The 23,159-nt window shown below is 38.5% G+C and overlaps 4 protein-coding genes across 7 annotated transcripts; 2 read left to right on the top strand and 2 right to left on the bottom strand.

Moving 5' to 3' along the window:
- Positions 1-187: 187 nt before the first annotated feature.
- scyl2 (SCY1 like pseudokinase 2) lies at positions 188-10,597 on the top strand. Of its 2 annotated transcripts, XM_044107718.1 has the most exons (19): positions 188-343; positions 1,409-1,605; positions 1,750-1,907; positions 2,094-2,238; positions 3,129-3,278; positions 3,363-3,584; positions 3,676-3,792; positions 3,888-4,013; positions 4,154-4,330; positions 4,781-4,792; positions 4,993-5,115; positions 5,903-6,016; positions 6,102-6,234; positions 6,328-6,446; positions 6,530-6,630; positions 6,729-6,798; positions 6,890-6,967; positions 7,371-7,493; positions 7,577-10,597. In XM_044107718.1, the coding sequence occupies exons 2-19, from the start codon at positions 1,429-1,431 to the stop codon at positions 8,186-8,188; spliced, it is 2,757 nt and encodes a 918-aa protein (XP_043963653.1). In that variant the 5' UTR covers positions 188-343; positions 1,409-1,428; the 3' UTR covers positions 8,189-10,597. The 2 variants fall into 2 exon arrangements, with proteins under 2 accessions (XP_043963653.1, XP_043963654.1); XM_044107719.1 differs by lacking the exon at positions 4,781-4,792.
- A 27-nt stretch (positions 10,598-10,624) lies between these two features.
- On the bottom strand, positions 10,625-14,459 carry si:ch211-244b2.3 (uncharacterized protein LOC557230 homolog). The gene is made up of 11 exons (XM_044107724.1): positions 14,367-14,459; positions 13,932-14,061; positions 13,691-13,835; positions 13,328-13,448; positions 13,152-13,230; positions 12,932-13,043; positions 12,138-12,243; positions 11,982-12,063; positions 11,798-11,861; positions 11,579-11,693; positions 10,625-11,442 (listed from the first exon to the last, which is right to left on the bottom strand). Coding segments are annotated over exons 1-11 (1,017 nt in total). The 5' UTR covers positions 14,368-14,459; the 3' UTR covers positions 10,625-11,380.
- Positions 14,460-15,313: 854 nt separating this feature from the next.
- On the bottom strand, positions 15,314-19,570 carry si:ch211-244b2.4 (uncharacterized protein LOC541512 homolog). 2 transcript variants are annotated; one of them, XM_044107714.1, is made up of 10 exons: positions 19,295-19,570; positions 18,253-18,356; positions 17,958-18,156; positions 17,650-17,794; positions 17,396-17,528; positions 17,183-17,303; positions 16,998-17,076; positions 16,344-16,446; positions 16,142-16,262; positions 15,314-16,022 (listed from the first exon to the last, which is right to left on the bottom strand). In XM_044107714.1, the coding sequence occupies exons 1-10, from the start codon at positions 19,308-19,310 to the stop codon at positions 15,961-15,963; spliced, it is 1,083 nt and encodes a 360-aa protein (XP_043963649.1). In that variant the 5' UTR covers positions 19,311-19,570; the 3' UTR covers positions 15,314-15,960. The 2 variants fall into 2 exon arrangements, with proteins under 2 accessions (XP_043963649.1, XP_043963650.1); XM_044107715.1 differs by lacking the exon at positions 18,253-18,356 and having other exon boundaries at positions 17,958-18,059; positions 19,295-19,569.
- si:dkeyp-38g8.5 (uncharacterized protein LOC568385 homolog) lies at positions 18,413-23,099 on the top strand. 2 transcript variants are annotated; one of them, XM_044107716.1, is made up of 5 exons: positions 18,413-18,989; positions 19,802-20,010; positions 20,591-20,684; positions 21,103-21,190; positions 21,273-23,099. In XM_044107716.1, the coding sequence occupies exons 2-5, from the start codon at positions 19,911-19,913 to the stop codon at positions 21,996-21,998; spliced, it is 1,008 nt and encodes a 335-aa protein (XP_043963651.1). In that variant the 5' UTR covers positions 18,413-18,989; positions 19,802-19,910; the 3' UTR covers positions 21,999-23,099. The 2 variants fall into 2 exon arrangements, with proteins under 2 accessions (XP_043963651.1, XP_043963652.1); XM_044107717.1 differs by lacking the exon at positions 19,802-20,010 and having other exon boundaries at positions 18,416-18,989.
- Positions 23,100-23,159: the final 60 nt, after the last annotated feature.

Below are 23,159 nucleotides of genomic sequence, written 5' to 3'. Positions count from 1 at the left end.
CTATTTCTTCATGTGCATGCCACACTTTTGAGTTTTTGTTTTGAAAACCTCCATTTGAAAATTCATTCACATATTCAATTCAACTTAAAAATGCTTTATATAACCCAGAGGGAAATTACATTTTGTCAAGGATTTTTTAAAACTCGTGACGTATGCTCACCTGACGACACTGAAAAATACCCGGAAGTAAGCTCTGTCGTTTACCTAGCATGCTAAGCTAACTCATTTCGTATGCTGCTGGAAGAAGACATGGGGGCTGTGTTTCACAGCCATTACTGATTGTAGCGCTGCATGAAATCCATTTAGAACCAGACGGAAACCTGAGAGCCTCTTTCGTATTACGGTAAGTAGCTTGGGGGGGTTCAAAGTGACACATTTTGGGTGAAAATGGCTGTTTCTTGGTTATAACGCCGCTGTTTACTTGCGCATAGCTGGCGGCTAGTTTGTTAGCTTGGGTATATCTTAGCAAAATACTTTATATTTGTTGACAGCATTTCGTAAGCATAATGTCAGTTGAAGGGTTTGTCACAAATCAGAGGAAGTTTTCAAATGAAACATTTATGATAGTTTTGATGTCACTGCTGGACTGCAGTGGATGTTTGCGTTTAGGCTATAAAAGACAGCTAACTTGGCTAACCCCAAGATATTTCACAGTCAGACCTGTGTCATAAAGAGAAAGATAAAATAACGCTTACTGATTTTAACTAAACACTTAAACGTGACTTAGCCTATCAGCAGTAACAAGTGTAGCTAAGCCATGTTTTAACCTGCTTTAGGAATATTTGAGGAGTCTTGCAAGGAAGTGTCTTCAGGTGGTTAAAAAGAAACTCAGTCATTGCCTTTAAAATGGACATCACTCGTCCACGTAGCAGCTTTACACTTAACATCTACCAGAGCAAACGTGTGATAAAAATAGTTTTCTGGTTTTCTGGCCTCTGTAACTCTTTTCACACCCCAAATAATTTAAACCCCAGCTTTCATTCTAGGGAAAAGCTTACTTATTGTGCACTGCCCATTTTACCTGGATTACAGAAACCATCTTTGGTTTGTTATAAATCTATACTGTGAATGCTGATTAATATAATAGTTATTTTTGAACACTTCACGGCTTAAATTATAGTACTGCAACCTCCTTAGGAGACTTTCGTAACAGAAAAGTGTTTCAGTGCAAACAGGAATGTTTTGCTTGACCCTGCTTTGGTTTAGAAAGAGAGCCTTAATGCTGGTGGGCTCTTTGATGTGCAAATGTTCATGCAGGTGCTTTAGGGTTCCTGTTTCAGCTTCTCTCTGATAACAGCAGTACAGCTGTCTCTTTCAGTAATTTCAAAAACTATTATTTCCCCTCTGTCTGCACATTGTTTAAACTGCTTATCTGTCCTGTGTGTTCACCGCTGATGTGTTGCCTCAGCTGCTGGATCAAGCCTGAACATGGAGTCAATGTTGAACAAGCTGAAAAGCACCGTCACTAAAGTGACGGCAGATGTCACCAGTGCCGTTATGGGCAACCCGGTGACGCGGGAATTTGAAGTTGGCCGACATATTGCGAGCGGAGGTCCTGGCCTTTGCTGGAGGATCTATAATGGCACCAAGAAGTCGACCAAACAGGTGTGTGTGTGTGTGTGTGTATTCACACCCTCCTGGAGCTCAGTTTCTTTGTCAATGATTAATTAATGTTTGGAAATCCTGTAAGAGAAAAATCTCCACAGCTGGATGCTTCTAATGTCCACGCTCTGTTTTTGTTTCACTCAGGAAGTAGCAGTGTTTGTGTTTGATAAGAAGATGATCGATAAGTATCAGAAGTTTGACAAGGACCAAATCATTGATTCCCTGAAGAAAGGGGTGCAGCAGCTGACCAGACTGCGTCACCCGCGCCTCCTGACTGTGCAGCATCCTCTGGAAGAGTCACGGTGAGACGAGAGTCGATGCGTTCACACAGCGGTGTTATGAAGGACAAACAAAAATGAGTCGCAGGGATGAAAATAATGCAGAACAAACGGTTTTGTCTGCCTGAGTGTTTGTTGTATGTGAAGAAAGGCTCATCAATATTCAAAGGATGATAAATGAAGCTGTTCTTTTTTTAATCTGGCCTCCAGGGACTGCTTGGCATTCTGCACAGAGCCAGTGTTCGCCAGTCTGTCCAACGTGCTGGGCCAGTGGGACAACCTGCCCAGCCCCGTGCCCAAAGACATCAAAGAATACAAACTCTATGATGTGGAGACCAAATATGGCTTACTACAGGTGAGACTGGATGTATTGAAGTTGATTGTAATATTTGTTGTCATGGTTGATTAGTTTAGCATTTGCTTTAGACATTTGTTTGGTCTATAAAATGTCAGGCTGGCAACAGATCTTCTACCCTAACAAAGCGCCTGAGCTCTGAGGATCTACCGGGCAGTTGTATGGATTATTTTAGGGTTCCAAGCAGCTGTTGAGCAGGTTTCAGAACCCTGTATTCTTCTCCTGTGGACCTGATATGCATTCAAATGCCGTTTTGTCTAAAAGCCAGTAAAACCAGATCAATTGCAAGCCTCGCCTCTTTTCTGTCAATACTGTGATGATGTCTGGCTGGCTACAATGCCAGCTCATTTCCTCACAAGTTATCCTCTCAGTTTAACTTGCATTTTTGCTTTATTTTATTAAAACTACCATCCTCTTCCTTCATCTATTTTACTTGTATTATTCAATGCAGTCTTGCTATTGCATTTCTTTAGGGGTTAGGGCAGGGGTACCCAAAGTCGGTCCTTGAGGGCTGGCATCCTGCAAGTTTTAGTTCTCTTCCTTGTAGTACCAACAACCTTTTCAGCATGTCAGTGTTCTTCTTAGGCCTTCTAACGATCCAGGTGCGTTAAACCAGGGAGAGAACTAAAACATGCAGGACGCCGGCCCTCCAGGACCAACTTTGGGCACCCCTGGGTTAGGGATATGCACAGAAAGAGTACCTGATGGTTTTCCATTGGACAAATAAAATGTGCCTTTCTGAAATAATTTTTTGTTTGTGGATTTCTGAATTTGAAAGAATCCCCAGTTAAGAGTGGACATTAAGCGATTGTAATGTGTTGTTCAAAATCCAGCTCATTTGCTTTATATTTAATTGTTTGGGTTTGTTTTTGTTTGTTCTGTCCCTTCAGATCTCGGAGGGTTTGTCGTTTCTTCACAGTGGGGTTAAGATGGTCCACGGCAACTTGTGTCCAGATAATATCATCCTCAATAAGAGCGGAGCCTGGAAGATCATGGGCTTTGACTTCAGCATATCCTCAACTAACCCTTCGGACGCTGAGGTAGTACTGATCAGAAATTTCATCGGGCATCTTTTTATTTTCCTCCACGTTCACATTCCCATCCCTGTTTTCTCTTCAATTCAGCTGAAGTACACATGTAAAGAGTGGGAGCCCAACCTTCCGCCTCTCTGCCTCCCCAACCCGGAGTACCTGGCCCCTGAATACATCCTGTCCGTCAGCTGTGACTCGGCCTCCGACATGTACTCTCTCGGAGTCATAATGCACGCCGTTTTCAACGAAGGCAAGCCTGTAATCCAAGTCAACAAGCACGATATTTTTAAGAGTTTCAGCAGGCAATTGGATCAGGTGAGTCCAGATCCAAATTTGAATACATCCAAAGTAGGGCGTTGATTGAGTTATTCATTCATTTTCTTCAACATTTTTATTAAATTTATAGCTGAGCAGCATGAATCCGGCACTGCTGAGTAAGATCCCAGAGGACGTGCGAGAGCATGTCAAGATGTTACTCAGCGTCACGCCGACAGTCCGACCGGATGCAGACCAGATGACTAAGGTTTGCTCTTCTCGTCTGTCTGTAAACATACAAAAGAAACTGACCAATTGTGATGTTCGTGTCTGACATGTTACGCATCTTTATGTCAAATGCAGATTCCATTTTTTGATGATGTTGGCGCAGTAACGTTGCAGTACTTTGACACACTCTTTCAACGGGACAACCTGCAGAAATCTCAGTTCTACAAAGGTTTACCAAAAGTGCTGCCAAAGCTACCGAAGGTAAAATAGTGGCGTGGAACTGGTTTTTAATACGTGTACAAACTTAAAACCAGTGATAAACGATACTTTTACAATTCAAAGTGTGACTCTTTTGCTTCCCTTGAGCCCATACTTGAAAACTTAATTTTTTCTCCACCCAGAGAGTTGTGGTGTACCGCATATTGCCGGCTTTGACCTCAGAGTTCGTCAACCCAGACATGGTTCCGTTTGTGCTGCCGAATGTGCTGCTTATTGCCGAAGATTGCACCAAGGAGGAGTACGTTCGCCTCATCCTGCCCGACCTCACGCCTGTTTTCAAACAGCAGGAGCCTCTCCAGGTAGAACCAAGGGATAGACTTGTGCTGGAGACACCTGATTCTTTTAAGATGTTTAAACCGACACTGTCTTCAAGAATCTGATCAAAGTATTGTTCAGGTGTGGATAAGCATGGGAAAAGAAGATAAAGAATAGAAAAAATCTTTCACTTTTTCCATACTTTATTCACTATCCTATTGTCTAAAATATCCGTCCATCCATGGAAAACCTTTTGAAACTCTTACCACTCTTTCTGCCAAAATTTTAAGGTGACTTTTTGAGTTGGGAAAATTCTGAAAGTTTGACATAAAAAATGTAAAATTTGTAAAATGTATCTGATTTGTCTTAAGAAGCTCAAGATAACATGCATGTTTAAAACTGTGAATGTAACCTGACTAAAGAGCATGCTGCTTTGGGTTTACTGCATCCGTTTTAAGTCTTTTCTCTGTCTTTTTCTCTCCATGCCTCTTCAGGCTAGTAATATGGTGAGTGGTCTTCTTGTGGTGAACGTGTCACACCTCAGCTATAGGCTTGACTTGTGTTGTGCCTAGCAATAACATCTGCACTAAACTCACTCAGATCATATTCACTGATCACATCTAACTTCCCTAATACTGTGCTAGACCCAGGCTCCCATGCTGCTGATTTTCAGTCTTGGTTTCCTAACTGAGTGTTTGTTGTTCAGATCCTGCTAATCTTCCTGCAAAAAATGGACCTGCTGCTGACGAAGACACCGCCAGATGACATTAAGAACAGCGTGCTTCCCATGGTCTACAGGGCTGTGGAGGCTTCCTCAGTTCAGATCCAGGTACAGATGGAAAACTGTTCAGTTGGTTTATTTTTACCGTATTCTCAGTAAGAATATCATTGATCATTTTTATTTATTTCAGTAATTAAATTCAAAAACAAGAATGTAGATTCACTGGATATTTGTAAATTTTGTTGCAATATGTCTTACAGCTAAGAAATACGTTTCCAAACATCTTCCTTCCACAAAATTTTCCATTAAGATGCATGATTGCAGTATTTTGTGAACAGCCAGCTTCTTCTTCAGTGACATGTTGTGGCTTATCTTTCTTGGTTAGGTTGTAAGTGACTTTCCCTTCTGTACCAATGCATTTCTGCTGTAGAAAATTATATTTTTTGTATTGTCCTTATACAATATTTTATTGCACTTGGAAACATAATTCTGGGTTTTCATAAGCTGTAAGCCTTTCATACCCAAGTTAATAGATAAACAATTCAGTCTATATAATATGATTTTCAGTTCTTGATTTTGAGATCCAGAAGTAAAAGAAAAAAAAAAACGGATAATAAAAATACTTTGGCACTGTTATAAAAATGCTTTCAGCTGCTGCTTTTTCTTTTTTTTTGCTTTAGACATTGCCACCTTGAAGTGCATTCATTTTTCCTAGACTAGTTGCCAATCCCTAAAGCATTCCTGTGCATATTTCAAGCATTCTGCAGCAAAATCTTGGAGCCTTCCTTTACATTTCTGAATCACCTCCTTATCTCCAGAGGACTAGAAGTGCAGATGTCGCACTTGGCATCATAAAACTGTCACATTCTGTAACATCTTCTTCTTGGCTGAGCAGGAGCTGTGCCTGAACATCATCCCAACGTTTGCCAACCTGATTGACTATCCGTCCATGAAGAATTCTCTCATCCCGCGCATCAAATCAGCCTGCCTACAGACATCCTCTCTCGCTGTGAGTCTTCCATCAGTCATTCCTGCTCAACTCTCGTTTATTTATTATTTAAGTTTATTAATCTACATCTCGTGTTCTGGTGCAGGTGCGAGTGAACTCTCTGGTGTGTCTGGGGAAGATTCTGGAATATCTAGATAAATGGTTTGTCATCGATGAAATCCTTCCCTTCCTTCAGCAGATCCCCTCCAGAGAGCCAGCTGTCCTGATGGGCATTTTGGGTAAACAAACAACAGCTGCAATAACTTTCTTACCGTTCTCACACTAAAAAAAAACATTAAATGTTTATTTGAAGTGGTCGCTGTTTATTTTAGGAATCTATAAATGCACCTTTACCCACAAGAAGCTTGGCATCCCCAAAGAGCATCTCGCCACAAAGAGTTTGCCCCACCTCGTCTCTCTTAGTATTGACAATAACCTCAATCTAAATCAGGTACACCACCGGTTAGTGGATGTGATTCATATAAAGTTTTTTTTTTTTTCTCATAACTTGAGCTAGTGTGTGTTTCTTTGTAGTTTAATTCTTTTATGATGGTAATCCGGGACATGCTGAACCGCATGGAAGCTGAACACAAAACCAAACTGGAGCAGCTGCATATCATGCAGGAGCAGCAGAGGTTTTTTTTCTCATTTTATTTACCATAAAATTGGCCATAATAATGAAAATATGTAATGGATATGAAGGTAAATATTTTTTTCCTATTCTATGTAATAGGAGTCTAAACATCACAAATCCAGGGAATTCCACAGAAGAAATTAAAAGCCCACCAAACTCTGGAAACCAGGTAATACTTTTGACTCTACATTTAAAATTGTGAACTATAAAGGAATTGCAAATGTATGGGTTTCTGTTGATCGCGGTTTGTTTGTTTTCAGATTGACGAGATATTTGGCAACGCAAGTGTTAATGGGAAAGAAAATGGATCTGCTGCAACACCATCGCAGCCTAACAGGGTAAACACACACACACCTTCATCTTTCACATGATCTCATTACAGCTTCCTTCACGTTTACAGACACTAAATATAAATAAACCTAAACAAAACTGTGCTTTTATGGAATACTTTCATTTATCTAACTCCTCATGTCCTCTGAACCTCCTAATAATCAAATATTCAGGAAAACCACACTTTCTTGGTAACTTCTTGTTGAGCCCTATTTTATAGGAAATGTTAAAACAAAAGCTTCTTATGGGATTAAGTGACTTAAGGTTGAATTTTCTAAAATTTTCAGTAAGATTATGTTACTCCAATAAAATATGGATAACTTCAAGACATTTTAGGCATCTTTTTAATTGGGTGATAATAAATATGGAGGGTTCTGGCTGTGATCCAGTCACTTTCTTGGTGCTCTCCAGGTTTCTCTGACACTGGAAGAGAAACAAAGGTTAGCCAAGGAACAAGAACAGGCAGCTAAATTGAGGAGCCAGCAGCCATTGGCACCTCAGGCCATCAAACCTTCGTCCTCCAGCAACTCACAGGTGAAGCCAGAAACGTTCTCCCAAACAAAAACACACAACTTGACTAAAATGTGTTGGGTTTTTAACTCGCCTCTGTGTTGCAGACTAAAGATCTTACCAGCAGCCTAATCAACAGCATGACGTCTCTAAACAGCCTGTCCTTGGCGAGCTCAGCGCGGCCACCCCCAGTACAAGGCACCACCGTGTCTGCCTTCCCCTCGTCCAGTCCGATGGTGGGGCCGGTCTCTAACGGTTTCAACCCCAGCATGGGTTTCCAATCTGGGGGCATTGGGATGGGCATGCGGCCCTCGGGCCCCAGCCTCTACGGAGGAATGGCCTCCACCACCAGCACCCCCAACTTTGGGGCTCTGACGCAGAATCAAGGACCGTCTGGGCTGACGAACAGACCGCCCAACATGTCGGCCTTGGACAACCTGTTTACACCCAACAAACCCAAAGTCTCTCTCAACCAAATAGGTCCCCAGGCCGCACCTGGAGGCGGTTCCCCCTGGGCGAGTCAGTTTGGGTCGGCCCAAAACACTCAGACTCCGATGGCGGTGGGGGTGGGAGGCATGCCCAGCGGGTTTGGGATGCAGGCAAACCCTTTCTTCAGCCCACAGAACTTTTCTCAGCCGGGTTCTGCCCCGAGCATAAACCCAGGCGGAGTGAAACCGAGCGCGTCTGCGAACAATGACCTGCAGGACTTATTCGGCTGAAACAAAAATGAAAACAAACCCCTGATGAAGTATATTCTTTTAAAGACTGTAGAGATGAGAGCTTTGAATTATCACAGATGATTGTGGAGCACTTTCACAGGTGTTTTTGTACTTTTAATCTCGTCTAATTTAACGTCTCGTGCTGACGGTCTGCTGGAAAATGAAACCTGCGCCAAATGTCCGGTGTGGGTTTCACTTCTTTTACTCTTCGGTCTTTCAATGATGGGGGTTTCCTACTGTTTTTGTACTTTCCCAGGCAAATATGTCGATTGGGTCAAGTTGAATTTGAGTTTAGTTCATTGTTGACTGCCCAAATGGAGGGAGAGTATTTTACTTAAAAGAACAAGATTTTTTTTCATTTTCATACCTAGCAAATGTAGAAAACTTGCTGTGCTCACTTCACATTTGCTCACTTTCAGGCTTCTGTACTTCCACTGCCTTTCCAGAATATTTTGGGATTTTGAGGTTCAGGTTAAGGACTATGGCGTGTGATTTCATTGGGAGGCAAGCGTGGTTTTAAAAACCGCTTATTTGCAGGTTCACATGTTATATATGTTTCTCTAAAGATGAACTTGACAATCCTTCTGGGCTTCATTCTTTTGTAACATGACCAAAATTATCTCCATTCCTTGTACGTTGGCCTCCATTTGCTTTCATCAGCTTTTGTAGGTGAATAACCTGGTTTCTATTGTGGCAGAGTCTTTCTCCTTTCTGGTTCTGGTCATAGCAGAGTGGCTGTTACTGCTATGTTCTTCTAAGGCATCTCAATGCTAAATGTGGAAAGTATGCACTTTTGTTCTTGTGCTTTACAAGGGTACATGTCTAAAACTAAGCAGCACTCAATTGTTACACAAGTAGGCATGGGTCAGGATAAAATATTACTATAATATATTGAGGATCATTCCATGGTGTTATACTGTTAACACAAAAAACAAACATAACATACTTTGATAAGCATGTTATCACTTACTAAAACAGGAAAACTGACAATTCCTAATGCCTCAAAAGTAAGTTATTAGTTATAATATTACCTTTTTATATCTGAGATTTCAAAAAAAGTTGCCAACATTTCCAATTCTCCTTCCTCCAAGTTCTGCTCCATCTAGTTCACATAACCTGTAAGAATCACTAAAATATTGTAAAAATATAATTCTTTGTTCTTCCTCAAAATTATTAGCTATTACTTCAGCCTGGAAGCAGTGAGATGAATTTCTAGTCACGGATCAGGATTTCCTCTCGGCAACTAATTTTTCGGTGGATTTCTGTAACATTTATTTATTGTTTGAATTTTAATACATAGGCTGAAGCAAAAGAATTAAACACTTGCTAAATTTAGTTGTAGCTTTGTCACAACTTTTCTATTCTTTTTACATTCTGCATAAAGCAACTAAAACTAGCTGATGTTAGTCAGGCTAACTGCTCAAGCAGCTGCATCAGATTCTCAGTTTTTATACTGTGGTTTTAAAACATGTTTTACCTTAAAGATAGCGGTGGATGGCGCTCCCTTTAGTTTTCATTTTTAAAGCGAAGACAGCTATGGATGGACATATTTCCACGTGGGAAAAACTAAGATAGATTTGGCTACGATACACTGGAAGATTTTTGCAGTTATTGAAGTTTTTACATACCTTGATAAGAGTAACTGGCCCATGCCTACACAAAATTGTTCCAATGGATGTGACTTGCTTGGTTGCATTTCACTGACCACATCAATTTAAAAACTGTTTTTCTTTTTATCAACTAATATCGAAGATTTTGTATTTTTTTCTACTGACCAACCACATCACAATCCCCATACTTCATGTGCATTAATATGAAATGTAACTGTGTAGTTATTTCAATATGGAACGCTCCACGAGGTCCTTGGCATCTTTTTGTTTTTGTGATTCTGGGTTAAGAGGCCTTAGATGGTTCAGTGCAATAATCCTTTTCGGTTCTTGAGGGTGAAAATAGTTTGTCGGAACCAGCTCTCGTTGTGTGTGGCTTTCTCTGCTGACCGGCAGTAACTTCACTGTTTTGTCGGATTTTATTAATGACTAGATATCATTGTAAATTCACTCTGAATTAAACATTTTGGGTCTTTTAGATTCACCTCGCTCACATTGATTCTGCTGATGATTGTCATTTTATTTAAAGTTTTAAGATGAACTTCGCTCTTCAGGTTCTGTTCATTTCCACACTGTTAACGCTTTGCTTTGATTAACTCGATTGGTTTATTGGAGTGTTGTTTCACACATTGTAGCAGAATCCCAAAGCTAACTGAAACTAGGTCTTTGATTAGGCCATTTGTAAACTAAAGCTGTTCTGTGTGTGACGTGTGAGCCTCGTTTTGTGTCCAGGTGCTGGTTTCTGAAGTGGTTCCATGAAGATCTGTACATGTATAAAAGCATACAATCTAATATTCTCAAATGATGGTCACTGTTTGTTTGATTCTTTTTTTTTTGTGATCACTTTTATTTGAAGGGAAAACAATTGTACTAACCATTTATAGATAAATTAGAACAAAAGCTTAAGACATCTTAATAAAAGTGAAAAGCAAAAAAGAAGCTCTTTTGTTGTGGCAGATTTCATGAACATTTAAAGGTGCATTATGGCCCAAAATATTGCAAAAAATTCATAAAAATAAATATCTCTGCATTTATTACATCCTAACCCACCGTGATGTAAAATGTTTAATCAAAAATACCACTTAGTTTCACTACATAGCGCTAATTGATGTAAAGTAAACCATTTACAAACGGGTCCGGCACATGCAGTACAGTTCTTGAAACTTTCTGTGAAAAAACACAGTCAGACATTTTTAAGTATTTTCCATATTTGTATCTGCAGTCTTTCTTACAATCACATTCAGATATTTTTAAAGCTTCTAGACTTGAAGCTTAACATCCCTATCTGCCATCACTTCACTTTATACTTAAAAAGCAGGTTGGGTAGTACAGACAATTTTGGGATTTTGACATGAAAGTTGTAGGAGCCCAGAATGATGTATGAGAACATGCTTTTGATAAGAGATATACTATATCTTGTCAGAAAGTAAACCCAAATTTTAATTTTAAAGTGGACTGAAAACCTATGAGCATCTCTGCTTCAACCTATGTTAGCAGTATTGTAAACACCAATCAAGATAGAAACAAGACAGTTTATGAGGAAAACGTACAAGTATCTCTCCTCCCTCTGAACAATCTGTCCCGATCACTGGAGAAGTCGTCTCACTGACCTGGTGGTATTTGTGGACAGGTTCCTCTGAGTCATGGCTGCAAACAGACGGAGTACATGAACCTTTTCCACATCTAAAAACTTAATATCATCTGCATAAGGTATGAGTGCAGCAGTATTTGCATTGCCTGAAATACATATTTGCTAACTTTTACCTCTCTTTCTGCTGCTCACCTGAGAAGTTGAGCTCATAGCTGAACCTGCTGGTGGCAAATGTCATAATGCCTGACTGGTTCTGTTGGTACTGGAGTTCAATGTCTGGACTGGAAACGCTGCATTGACTATAACTCTGCATGACACCATAAACAAGGTACAGTTTTACTGCTTATTAGCAATTGTTTGTCTTCTAACTGCGCTGTTCTCATATTAATAAAAAGAGATACTGAGTCTTACTTTGGAAAAATCTTTCCAAATCCCATCGATATCTTGAAACTGCCAACAGACATTTGTACCTGAACTGAAGAAGAAAATATAGAAATAGATTAAGGGGAATAATTGAGCATAAGTGGAAACATCATATAGATACTGTTATTCATGTAAGGACTAAGTTACTCCAAAGGAAGTAACTTAGCTTTACCTGTTGTTTTTCTGAGGTCCGTAGTCCGGACTCCGCCTCACGATTCTTTTTGTCCCAATATTATTATTAATTTGGCACATTCCTGCAATTAATAATGGTTTTCAGTTGCTTCTTGAATAAAATAGTGGAATATTGAGAATAAATTGTGTGTATTACGTGCAAAATCCAGTCTGTATAAAAAGTTTCTGACACTGAAGAGGATTTGGCCCTGTGGGTTCAGCTGGTATTGCTTCTCAATGGCAGCGCTATCAAGTGAACATATCTGCCAAAAAAAAAAAAAAGAACAATAATAAATAAATGTCGATACATTTAGCTTGGATAATCTCATGGTACTTCTTATTTCATAAACTGCAAGTAAAAATGTTATGGCACAACTTCAAAGCAACTAAGACAACATAAACAAGGCAACAAAAGGAAAGCATTTATCATAGAACCACTGTTAATTACACTAATCCTATGGTGGTGGCAGCATCATGCTGTGAAAAAAGCCAAGCTCTTCATTCAATATGTAAACTGTGTCAAAACTAAAAATTTTATGTTCACAGAAGATCACAAATAAATCTGTCTGAACTTTTATTGTGTTAGAGAAGGACAAACGGGAAAATTTTTTAGTCTACGTTTCTGAAATTTTAGGAAAACGTGTTTCTACAAAAGATTGTTTCTTCAAGGCTGAATACAATCACAAGCTTCCATCTTCAAAGTGTTTTATTCATAAAAAGAAATCTTATCGCTGTTTGCTGTTGGTCTTTCCAGTGAAAATCTCAGTAACGCGTTGAAACGTATATATGACATGTAACAAAATAACCACCAGATGTCACTGTTGAGTCTCCCCAATCATTGCAAAAGGGTAAATATGACACTCAAAAGTTAAGGATGAAATAAATGCATGTTAAAAGATTATAATTTTGAAAGATGGTGAATAAAGTTGGTATATAAGAAGTTGTACTTACATGTGCTTGGTATTCTGTCCATTGTCCTTCATCTCCCATAAACTCCCACTTGAAGCTGGGATTGTATAACTGGGATTGTGAAGCCAAAGGCAGGAATGAAACATAGCTAATGCTGCAAGGACATAAAAGTGAAGTATTTTGTAAAATTATTATTCTGAGAGGCTAGAATGTTTCACTTCGTTTACATGGGCATAACTGAACTAAGGTTGAAAAAGCTTACCTTGCGGGGCTTAAAGTGAATTTCGGTCGCCTGCGCACGTTTCTGCGCAAGCCTGTAGCGACGTTGGTTTGGGTCATGGCTGCAAATTGAAACACCTTCAGTTACATCTAACTGCATAGCTAAAATGTTTACCCGATTGTGGAAATAGCTCTCAGAAACCCGTCAAAACCACGTACTGGAAAAATCCAGTGAGTATCCCGTCGAGCCAACGCTGAACTGAATGACTCCCTGGGGATTCTGAGTGAAATGAGTCTCGATGTCTTTGCTGGTGATGGAGGATGATGACATGTTGGAGCTCTGAGGGGGTGAGGAAGATGAAAAATGTTCAGCTTTGTTCACAATAATACAGAAGTTTGCTTTTTCTCCTCAAGGACAGGAAACTTTATACTCCACAAGAACTCGAGATCACAGTTGCTGGAAAGTCTCATATGCCCTTAATACTGCTGCATTTGTATATAATAGTCATCACGCATGATACAAGAAAGACAATAGCCCAGACAGAGTGTCAGGACCCTGAGAGAGAGAACACATTTCTTTACCTGTGATCCATATTCACACCACAGGCTGTCGTCTCTGAAGTACCATCCGATGTCCTCTTCTTGACCCTGAGGGACACAGCTCAGTCTCTGCACTCTCAGTGCTGGGTTATCAGTCTTCAGCTCATCAAAGTCTATAAAAACTTTCCTGTGGATTGACAAAAAAATGCACTATGGTATATTCCATGTGGTTTCTGTAGATACATGACCAAACCTATTTTATACAGAGTGTAAAAATACAAACCCTAGGTTTGTGTTGATGCTGATCCCCTTTGCTCCAGGTTGGCAGTAGTGAGTCTCGATCACATGATCGTTGTCAATTTTCAGCCACTGATTGCCGTTCAACAGTTGCCACTGATAATGATTGTCACTCACTGACAAACACAGAAATTTTGACTTTATTACATTTCGCTGTAATCTTGCTAAACCCAGCCATAGTGAAAGAACTGAAATCCTTCTGTTTGTTAAGAGCTCTTAATCTACAACACTGAACTTCTTGTATAGGTTCTGTAAATCACAATCGCCAAACACCAACTTCCTAATCCTCAGACTGATTGAGACTCAACATAAGCTGAGACAAATAAAATACACTAAAAAGGCAGGATTTGGAAGGTTTACGCACAAAAGTGACTTAACATGAGATTTTCAAAATTAACACAACATGAATTGGCCCACTTACTTGTGCTAAAATCCTTCTGCTACGCTGTCACTTCACAGACATAAATAGTTTCACTTTCATTTCTTTGACAGAGGGAGAGGAAGGGGAAACTCCAGTCGCTGTTTACAAGTTAACTCTGTCAATACTGAATATGGACTCTTTGGTCTTCAGCCATATGGGTGTAGCCACATGTGCTAACGTATGATTCAAAGACAACTGTCGACTATAATAAGTAAAGTATACTAACTTTAGAAATATGTTAGAGTAAATGTTCTAATTAGATTTGTCAGATTAAAAGTAACTTTCGAAAATAACAACCATTAAGCAGATAACTAACATACTTTTATTAAGTTCACAGTAGCTGTAAACGTCAAAACATTATAATTAATAGAAATAAAGGCTTCAAAATATGGGTTTGTTTGTGATTTATATTTATAATGTGTTTTACTTAGTCACGGAGTTACTGGAATAAATTAAGTTTTCAATAACATTTTAATTTATTGAATAAAAATCCTTTGTTTTTTCTGCTTGAATCAACTACAGGTGACCCAAATGCAAAAAGAAGAGTAGTAAATTTATTTTGTGTGTTTTCACATGTAGAATAAAGGTTTTGTAAATCACAGATCAAATGCAGCCCATAACTAAAAATAAATAAAATGTTCTTTGGACCATTCTGATTGTATCTTACAAAGCTTACACTCATGTCACTGAGGACAGGATGCCGCCATATTTGGTGTTTTACTTTCCATTTTATAGTAACAAAATCTGTTTAAATGTGATCAAAAGTTATATTTTTAAGCAAACAACCCAAATGTGACCCAACAACTATGACTTCTTTTAAAGACAGCTATTAAATTACATGAGTAATCAGACTTTAACTAGGACTCTGATTGTGTCTCTTTTAGTCAATAGAGGATTTACAAAAATAGGTGGAAAGATTCCTCATTCTTAAAATAATCAAGTCGACAGAAATTTGAAGCTTTTATTTATTTCAGTTTCTGCTAAGAGATTATGATCTTCACCACAGGCTCACCAGATCAGCACCAGTTTGAAAACATACCGTAATATAAAGAAGAAGACAGAAAAAGAAGGCAAAGAAGTGCAAATGACAAAGATTGTCTGTAATGCATATGGGACAATTGAGCAACATATGTGCATATTAGTTGTAGAACAGAAATGATCTACTTTAATATTAATATTTTTATTGCAACAAGGGAATCTGTCTGTGTATCTTCCATAGACAGATTCTAAAATCACATTCCATGTCCTCTAATTTAACCAAGATTATTTTGGTTTTCTGAAAAACCCAATGGTTGGTTTCGGTACTCTGCCAAAAATAGACAAGAGCCTCTAAGACTCTAAGATAAAAAATTCAAAAATCAACGGCAAATTACAACTTGGATTGTTTCAGTGCATGATTCTCAGGCAGGATTTATATATTCACTTGTAAACCTCACTGATATTTCATAGTATCAGGCAATAATTTATGTAAACATCATTAAATGTTTTATTGGAGAGCTATCTCTGGTCTAACTGGAAAACAAGCACCATAAATTAATGCACTAAAGTATTGCACAATTGTTTGGTTTCTGAAAAGTAGCTCCATCTTTATTCCTCACACCAGTATTCGTCTGATCTTGCGTTTACAGTTGTTTGTCTGGTTGATCTGAATCATCGCTGGAATGAAAAACATATACATGTTGAAAGGAATTATTTAATTGATTTGATTGACAAGATGAAATTATCCTCTAATTATGTTAATTATCTTATTATGTTGAATTGTCAACAATCCTAACCTCCAAAATCCAGCTTGTAGGGCTGTCCGTTTATTTTGAACTTTATGGTGTCGGTGGGGTTTAGCTGGTACTTGCTCTCGATGTCATCACTGGTTATGGAGCACTCAGACGGAGTGCCTAACTGTTGAAACAAACTAACATGTTGCAGTCAAACTGGAAAACAAAGTCTCTGAGATAAAATTGAAGCACATGCTCTGCTGACCCTGCGTTTGAAGTTATACCAGTTTCCACTGTGTCCTTCAAATTGCCACTGTGGTTTGGTGCCCACAGAAAGCTTCTTGAACAATGTGGCTACATGAGCGGCTCTGAAATAATAAAATCAAATTTTGGACTTACAGCATTTAAAAGACACGTTTATGGCTATTAGGACAACCTAAAACATTCTGTGCATATTTGAACATGAATTTCTCAAGTAATACAAAAAAATTCAATAAAATATTGTTTCAAAATAAAATGGTGAGTTATAATTGGGACACCCAAATAACACTTCTCACTTACAATGTCTAAAATTACACTTTGGTATTTTATGTAACGTGCACATCATAACAATAACATTCTTCTGCATTTTCAAAGCCTGTTTCCCTGTTTAAAAATCTAACATTTTCTGTCTGAGGCTTTTAGACAGAAAGATTTTTGCTCTGATTAGTGTTAAAGTCAATCTATCTATAACCAGAAAGATATGCTGATGATTATGCTTTAGAGGTGATGTTCACTGTGCTGTGTACTGTGGAGTTTTATAGATTTTGAGCATGCCACCTGGGAAAAACTCCAAAACTTGTAAACAAATTACAAATTTACTTTAGAGAAGATGAAGTGCTTAATTTACATTCTATCATTGAACCAGATCCAAACTTACCCTGCTATTCCTTGTTGTTGTCTGAACACAGGTCGCCGTGTGACCTTCCTATTTTTCTTTTTTCCCACCTGTCGCATTTCTATCAAAAGTCAAAAACGAGTCAGTGAAGTTAAGTAAATCGTAATGAATGTGCTGCATCTAGTTGGAGTTGTGTGCTTAAAGAATCCATTATGAGAGTAAGTCACCTGGAAACTTAATTTGAAAAGTTTCCCCATCAGCTGTGAAAGTAAAGGAGCTTTTCGGGTTGCTCTGAAACGTTCTCTCTATGTCGGAGCTTTTCACCGGACCTGGATTGCCTTTCGAGTCCTGCCCACAATATAGCCAACATGACAAATAAGTCATCACTCAAACCTACTGCAGGAGGTTTAAACAAGAATAAAGATGCAGAAGCCATCTACCTTGTCTCCATACTTCCTCCACTTCCGACTTAAGGTGCAGTACCAGTCCCACACAGTGTTGCCATCATCCAGGCGCCTCACCTTCAAGTTCTTTCCATAGATTCGTATTTTGTTGAAATCTATACACACCGCCCTGCAGGACAGTAACCTCACTCTCACCTTGTTGATATTTAGTTTCACTTTGTAACAATTTAATACAGTTTTAAGATTTACCGTAAATAAAGAAAGATAAATATATATGATTAGACGTTTACCCATATGGTGTGTTGTATATTTTGATGCTTTTAGTGTGGGGCAGCGAATACTGGGCCTCAATAATATGATCATTTTCAACATCCCTCCAGCCCTTTCCATCATTTATCTGCCACTGGTAGGGTCGACCATCAGTAAGTTGGGGGCCTGGTGGAAAAACAAACATAAATTTAATTTGAATACGGTAAGCAACTAATATTAAACAAAATATATAACATTTATGTAAAGAAAATTGGTGACATAAACCACTGGAGCTACTTGAGCAACATGATTTATTAACGATAATAAATCAAAGTTAATAGCTTCTTACTGCTTGCTGCTGATTGGTCTTCGGACCTGTCACACTCCCCAAGTGATCGCCTTCCACCCAAGCTGTGATTGAGTTTACAGCTTGACCCATGGCGGCAGCTTCCTGTTAGGAAATACTTGCACACATGCGGGTAAGAACACCTGGCCCCATTCTTACAACCGCCACGGTTGTAATATTTGCAGGGTGGCTTTGTGCAAACCTGAAAAAGGAAAAGAATGATTTAAGGAAAAGAGAGTAGTTTTAGTTTGGATTAGTTATTTCCTAGGTTTATGTGTGGTTTTGTTTGGAAACTAACCTGACTGTCATCCTCTGAATCTGACTGCTGCTCACTCCCCGACTCAAAGTCTGACTCATCGCTGACTTCTGATTCGCTTCCAGAAAACGTTTCCTCATCAGACTCTGAAGAATATTTCACTTAAGTATCAGGTTAAGGCAGGATAAGCCATCCTTTTTATAATCATAGTCATCATCATATGGTTAACTTTGGGAAACAAGCATTTCAAATACATTGGAGATATTCCTTGTTTGTTAAACAGTGCAATCAATATGAGATCTCACAATTTGTCACAATACAAACAATAAATGTTATTGGAAATTTACGTCTCAACAAAAAGTAGGGCAGAACTGTGAAGTAAAAGAAAACAGAAAGTTTTTGTCAAAATTACATACAAATTCAAAGTGTTACATTGCATTCCATCTTCTTCACTCTGATGCACCAAAAATAAAATCTAATGCTATCAGCTTCCTTTAGAGGTCTCCCTATTAACTGAACCTACATAGTTTTTTTTGTCGTCATTTGATAAGTAAACAAACAAAGCATTCATATATTTTGTCATAAGAACGCGAGAGCTCGTCTAAACCCCCGGCCCCCTGCTGGTGAATCCTTTTAGTTTCATTTCCCTGCTCGGTAGCAAACCGAGATTTATTTAGCTTTAATAATGTATACTAAATCATGGATGGATGGACGGATGGATGGATGGATAATGTATACTAAATCAGGCAATCGCAAATTTCACAACCATTAGTGAAACTGTAAGTACAAGAACTTTATAGATGGTCTGTAGGTTGACTCAACAAGAAACGAAACTCCAACTTGTCAAACTGCAAGAACGTCAGTATGACTGTGGTATAATACGTAACTGAGATTTAAAATGTATTTTGTATCTAATACTTACTTATTCATCACATCTAACACAATTTTTAACTATTTCGCTAAACAAATAAAGATAAAACGGAATATAAAAATACAATATGTAACAGGCAGTATTGCACTTTATTGCAGGTATTTTTTAAAATCATGAATACTTCAGTAGAGGTCAGAGCGAAAGCCAACTTACCATGAGCAGACGCCATTGCCGGGTTTTCGTTTTACTAATAAGTAAAATGAAAACTACTTTCGTTTTACTCATAAGCGCTATGCTGTGCCTACACTGCAGTAAACAAATACCACTCCCAGGAATGGCATTGAACTTCCTTGCTAAACAATCCAAGTTATAAAGACTTTACAACTTATTACAATTAAAATGAAACAACAACTTTAATTTTGTTAATAAGAAAAGTAGAAAATTTGAACAATCATGGAAAAAAATTAACCGTCTGCAGATATAACAGCTTGTTCGCAAAGTGCTGTTGCTGTGAGTTGCTGCTATTTAAAAGCACTGAATTGAGTTAAATATGGTTTAAAATGCATTGTTAAGTAATTACATTATTTAATTATGTTTGAGTTCCATGTCAAATTTATTTTGACAATGTTTGCTACTATATTAGATATCTTTTTGATACCTAAAATGGCATTAAAAAAATAACAATGCTTTTTGTCACCTGTGTAACAACTTCGACGATAGATTGCGAGAGAGATGGTTCTGCTGGCTTTTTAAACTCACGAAGAAGAAAGTAGGGACCTTCAGAAGTAGGAACGACTGTTAACCACTACCAAGGACGCTTTGTTGGTAAATGTTTATACAAAGCAGAATGGACATAACTGCACAGCCAGATCACGCATACACCAACACCATGTGTGATGGGATTATCCCGACGGAGTTTACTTATAAAAGTAAGTGATGACGGTCTCACGAAGCTATCTACACTGGGCAGAGTTAGCTTAGGAGCAACCTAGCAAGGCTACATAGTGACGTATTAACGTCAGGCTTGAGTATTTATTAAAGCGACTGCAATTTATTTCAAACATTTTAGTCTGGTCTTTAGCCATATGCCCGCGGATGACCAAAGTCTTTATGAACTAAAGTAATATTAAAAGAACGTCTGATAACTTTAGATAGTAAATTGTAAATAGCAAGGCGAAGATTCGTGTCAGTAGTCATCATCAGTATAGGCTTCCTACGTAGAGGGAAGTCTGGAATTTGATGATGGTATTTTAACGGCCTGATTGATGAAGAGAAAATGGATTTTGTACATATTTTTCTCTTTCCATGCTTTCTTACACAGATTAAAAGTTGTATTCACCAACCCACGTGACCATTCAGTCTTCTGTTTGTTTTTCAATATATTCATCCATCCACCTTAAATTCAAATTGAACTTTAATTCTTGTATTTTGGGTCTTCATTTTGCACTGAAAAACGTGTAGGAATCCTGTCAGTGTTTAACCCTTGTCCTGTTTTTATTTTTTTTTCAGTGAGCAACAAAGAAATAGAAAACTTTGTGAAGTTGCGGGTTTCAAACAGTTACCTGTTCTCTGGATTGAGAAATAGTTCCAAGTGGGCATGGAGGTATGTATAAAATACAATTTGAGCAAAAACAATGTTTCAAAACCGTTCATAACAACCAGTTCTACAATCAATACATTCAATTTAATGTGGTCAAAGGTATTTTAGAAAATTTAAGATGAAATTACAATTTAAAGTCCACTCTGGTCCTTAAAAGTTTCCAAAAATAATTAGTCTTATCTCCTGTTTACAAAACAAACTGTAGACTCCACATTGTTACTAATTATTAAATGAAAATAAAATCAACATGGAATGGCAATATTTGAAAAACTAAGTACACTCCAACATGCAGCATCGTTTTGAACTGTCTTTTGAACTGCCTTTTGATCAAATAACTTTTCAACTGCTTCTTTTTAGTACACTTATTAAAACGACTAGACTGTTATCTGTTGGTAATCCAGTGAAATAATATCATTTTCAGGGCCATCCTGAAACATATGGGCTTGCATCACAGGATGACTCATCGTCAAGCCTCTAAAAAATTTGAAAACCTGAAGAAGAGATACAAGGTACAGACTTGGTTGCCTTAGTTGAGTTAAAAGTTTGACCATTTTACTCTTTTTACCATTTGTTTCTTCCATTCCTCCTCAGGAGTTAAAGAATCCTCCAGCAGGAGTCAAAGTGGTGCCTCAATCATGGCCTTTCTTCTCCCTGATGGATGATGCCATGGAGGGTCGACTGCAGAGTTCAGCCCCTATCCTCAAAGCCCTTCCTAATAACAGCAACGTTAGTGATTTCTTAATAGCACCCACACGCAAAAGGAGAAAGGCTTCCAACATGGGGGTGTCTTCTCCTGTAGACGAGGTAGCAGGTATTGCAGAGATTGAGGTTCAGCTGTATGGAGTTGACACTGCTGCGGCAGAGCCTGCAGAAAGTGAGGAGGTAAACGGTTCCATTTCGGAGGTGGATATCAGCACAAACTGTGAGCCACAAGACAGAAAGAGTGAACAGCTGCTTATTCAAAGAGAGAAACCGTATCAGGACGTAGCTGCTCTGGACCGAGAGCGGGCGCTGCTGGAGAGGGAGAGGGCGGTAACGGACAGGGAAAGGGCTGTGATGGAAAGAGAGAGAGCAGTGATGGAGAGGGAACGGGCCATGATGGAGAGGGAGAAGCTGATGCTGGAGAAGGACAGAGACGCTCTGCATAGCGAGAGGCTGGTTCTGGAAAAGGAAAAGGCAAAGTGGCAGAAACTTCTGGTGCAAAAAGAAAGACCGGAGGAGATCATTGAAGAAGACAGCAAGGTGATGAACTCTGATGCAGTGGATAAAAGAGAGAGAGTTCTTTCTTTGTTGGAAAAATTGGCAGAGAACATTTAAAAAAAAAAAAATCAGTACAATGACAGGTTGCACTACCTTAATCTTTGGAGGAAAAATTACAGTGCCTTGCAGAAGTGTTTATACCTGTTGCATTATTTTTCATTTTGTCAATTTAAAACTAAAAACTTCATAGCATTTTGATGGTAACTTTATGTAATAGACCAACACAAAATAGTGGATAAGTCAGTCTCCCAGTTGAGAAAGTTTTTTTTTCAGATTTTTATTTGTAAAACATTTAGAAAACTATGTATCATTTACAATACTACTTTCTGTTGGTTTGTCACATAAAATCCCAGTGAAACGTGTTGAATTTGGGTTTTAGAATGTAAAATTCAAGGGGTTATAAATAGAGGTGAGCTGATCGATCGGCCACCGATCATAAACGGTGAAAAAGTGTATGATCGGTGATCGCTGATCACGGTCTCTTGTTGCCGATCACCAAAACCGATCACATTTATCTCACTTCTCAGCCTGCGGGTGCAGCTGATCTCTTTCCTTCACACTGCGCAAGCACGCGGCGACAAATCCTGTCATGTGGAACCGTGCTCTTCGGATGTTTGGATTTAGTAACTCGGGATTTTTTTGATGCAACCCGCAGATTTTTTTTGAGGGAACAGAGAACCTTACTGTTAAATATTGTTTAACTGGTTGCAGGTTTTTCAGTTGTCCTTTTGACTGAGTAGCTGCTGTATTGTGCCTGAAAGTATGTTGCATGTTTACTTATTTTTTAAAGTTTTGCCAGATCACATAGCAGCATTTATACCTAACGTGAAAAATCAACAACCAATTGAGGTGATCGGCAAAGATTGGTGATCGGCAGAGATCGGCCTCATGGGTGATCGGTATTGGAATCGGCAGGAAAAAACCTGATCGGATCATTCCTAGATAGAATACTTCAGCAAAGCACTTGAATAAAATTGCACCGCACATGATTGTATACAATTCTTCTAATGGATGTTTGTGATCCTGCATATTTTCCAAATGTGGATGTTTTGCAAAGAATGCAGATATATTTATGGTCATATATTTATTTTCTATTTTGTGTTGTCACAGAAGTTAAAATCTACAAACAATCTTTTAAGTTTTCAATAAAAAAAAACATTGAGCCACCTCTAGATTGGAGAGGTCTTTAAAACGACTTTATTCTCTTGTGGTTATTCC

Source organism: Gambusia affinis, linkage group LG23 (assembly GCF_019740435.1).
Source record: "Gambusia affinis linkage group LG23, SWU_Gaff_1.0, whole genome shotgun sequence".
NCBI lineage: Eukaryota > Metazoa > Chordata > Actinopteri > Cyprinodontiformes > Poeciliidae > Gambusia > Gambusia affinis.
Note: the sequence above shows the minus strand (reverse complement) of the source record. Positions and strands in the feature narration are given on the sequence as shown.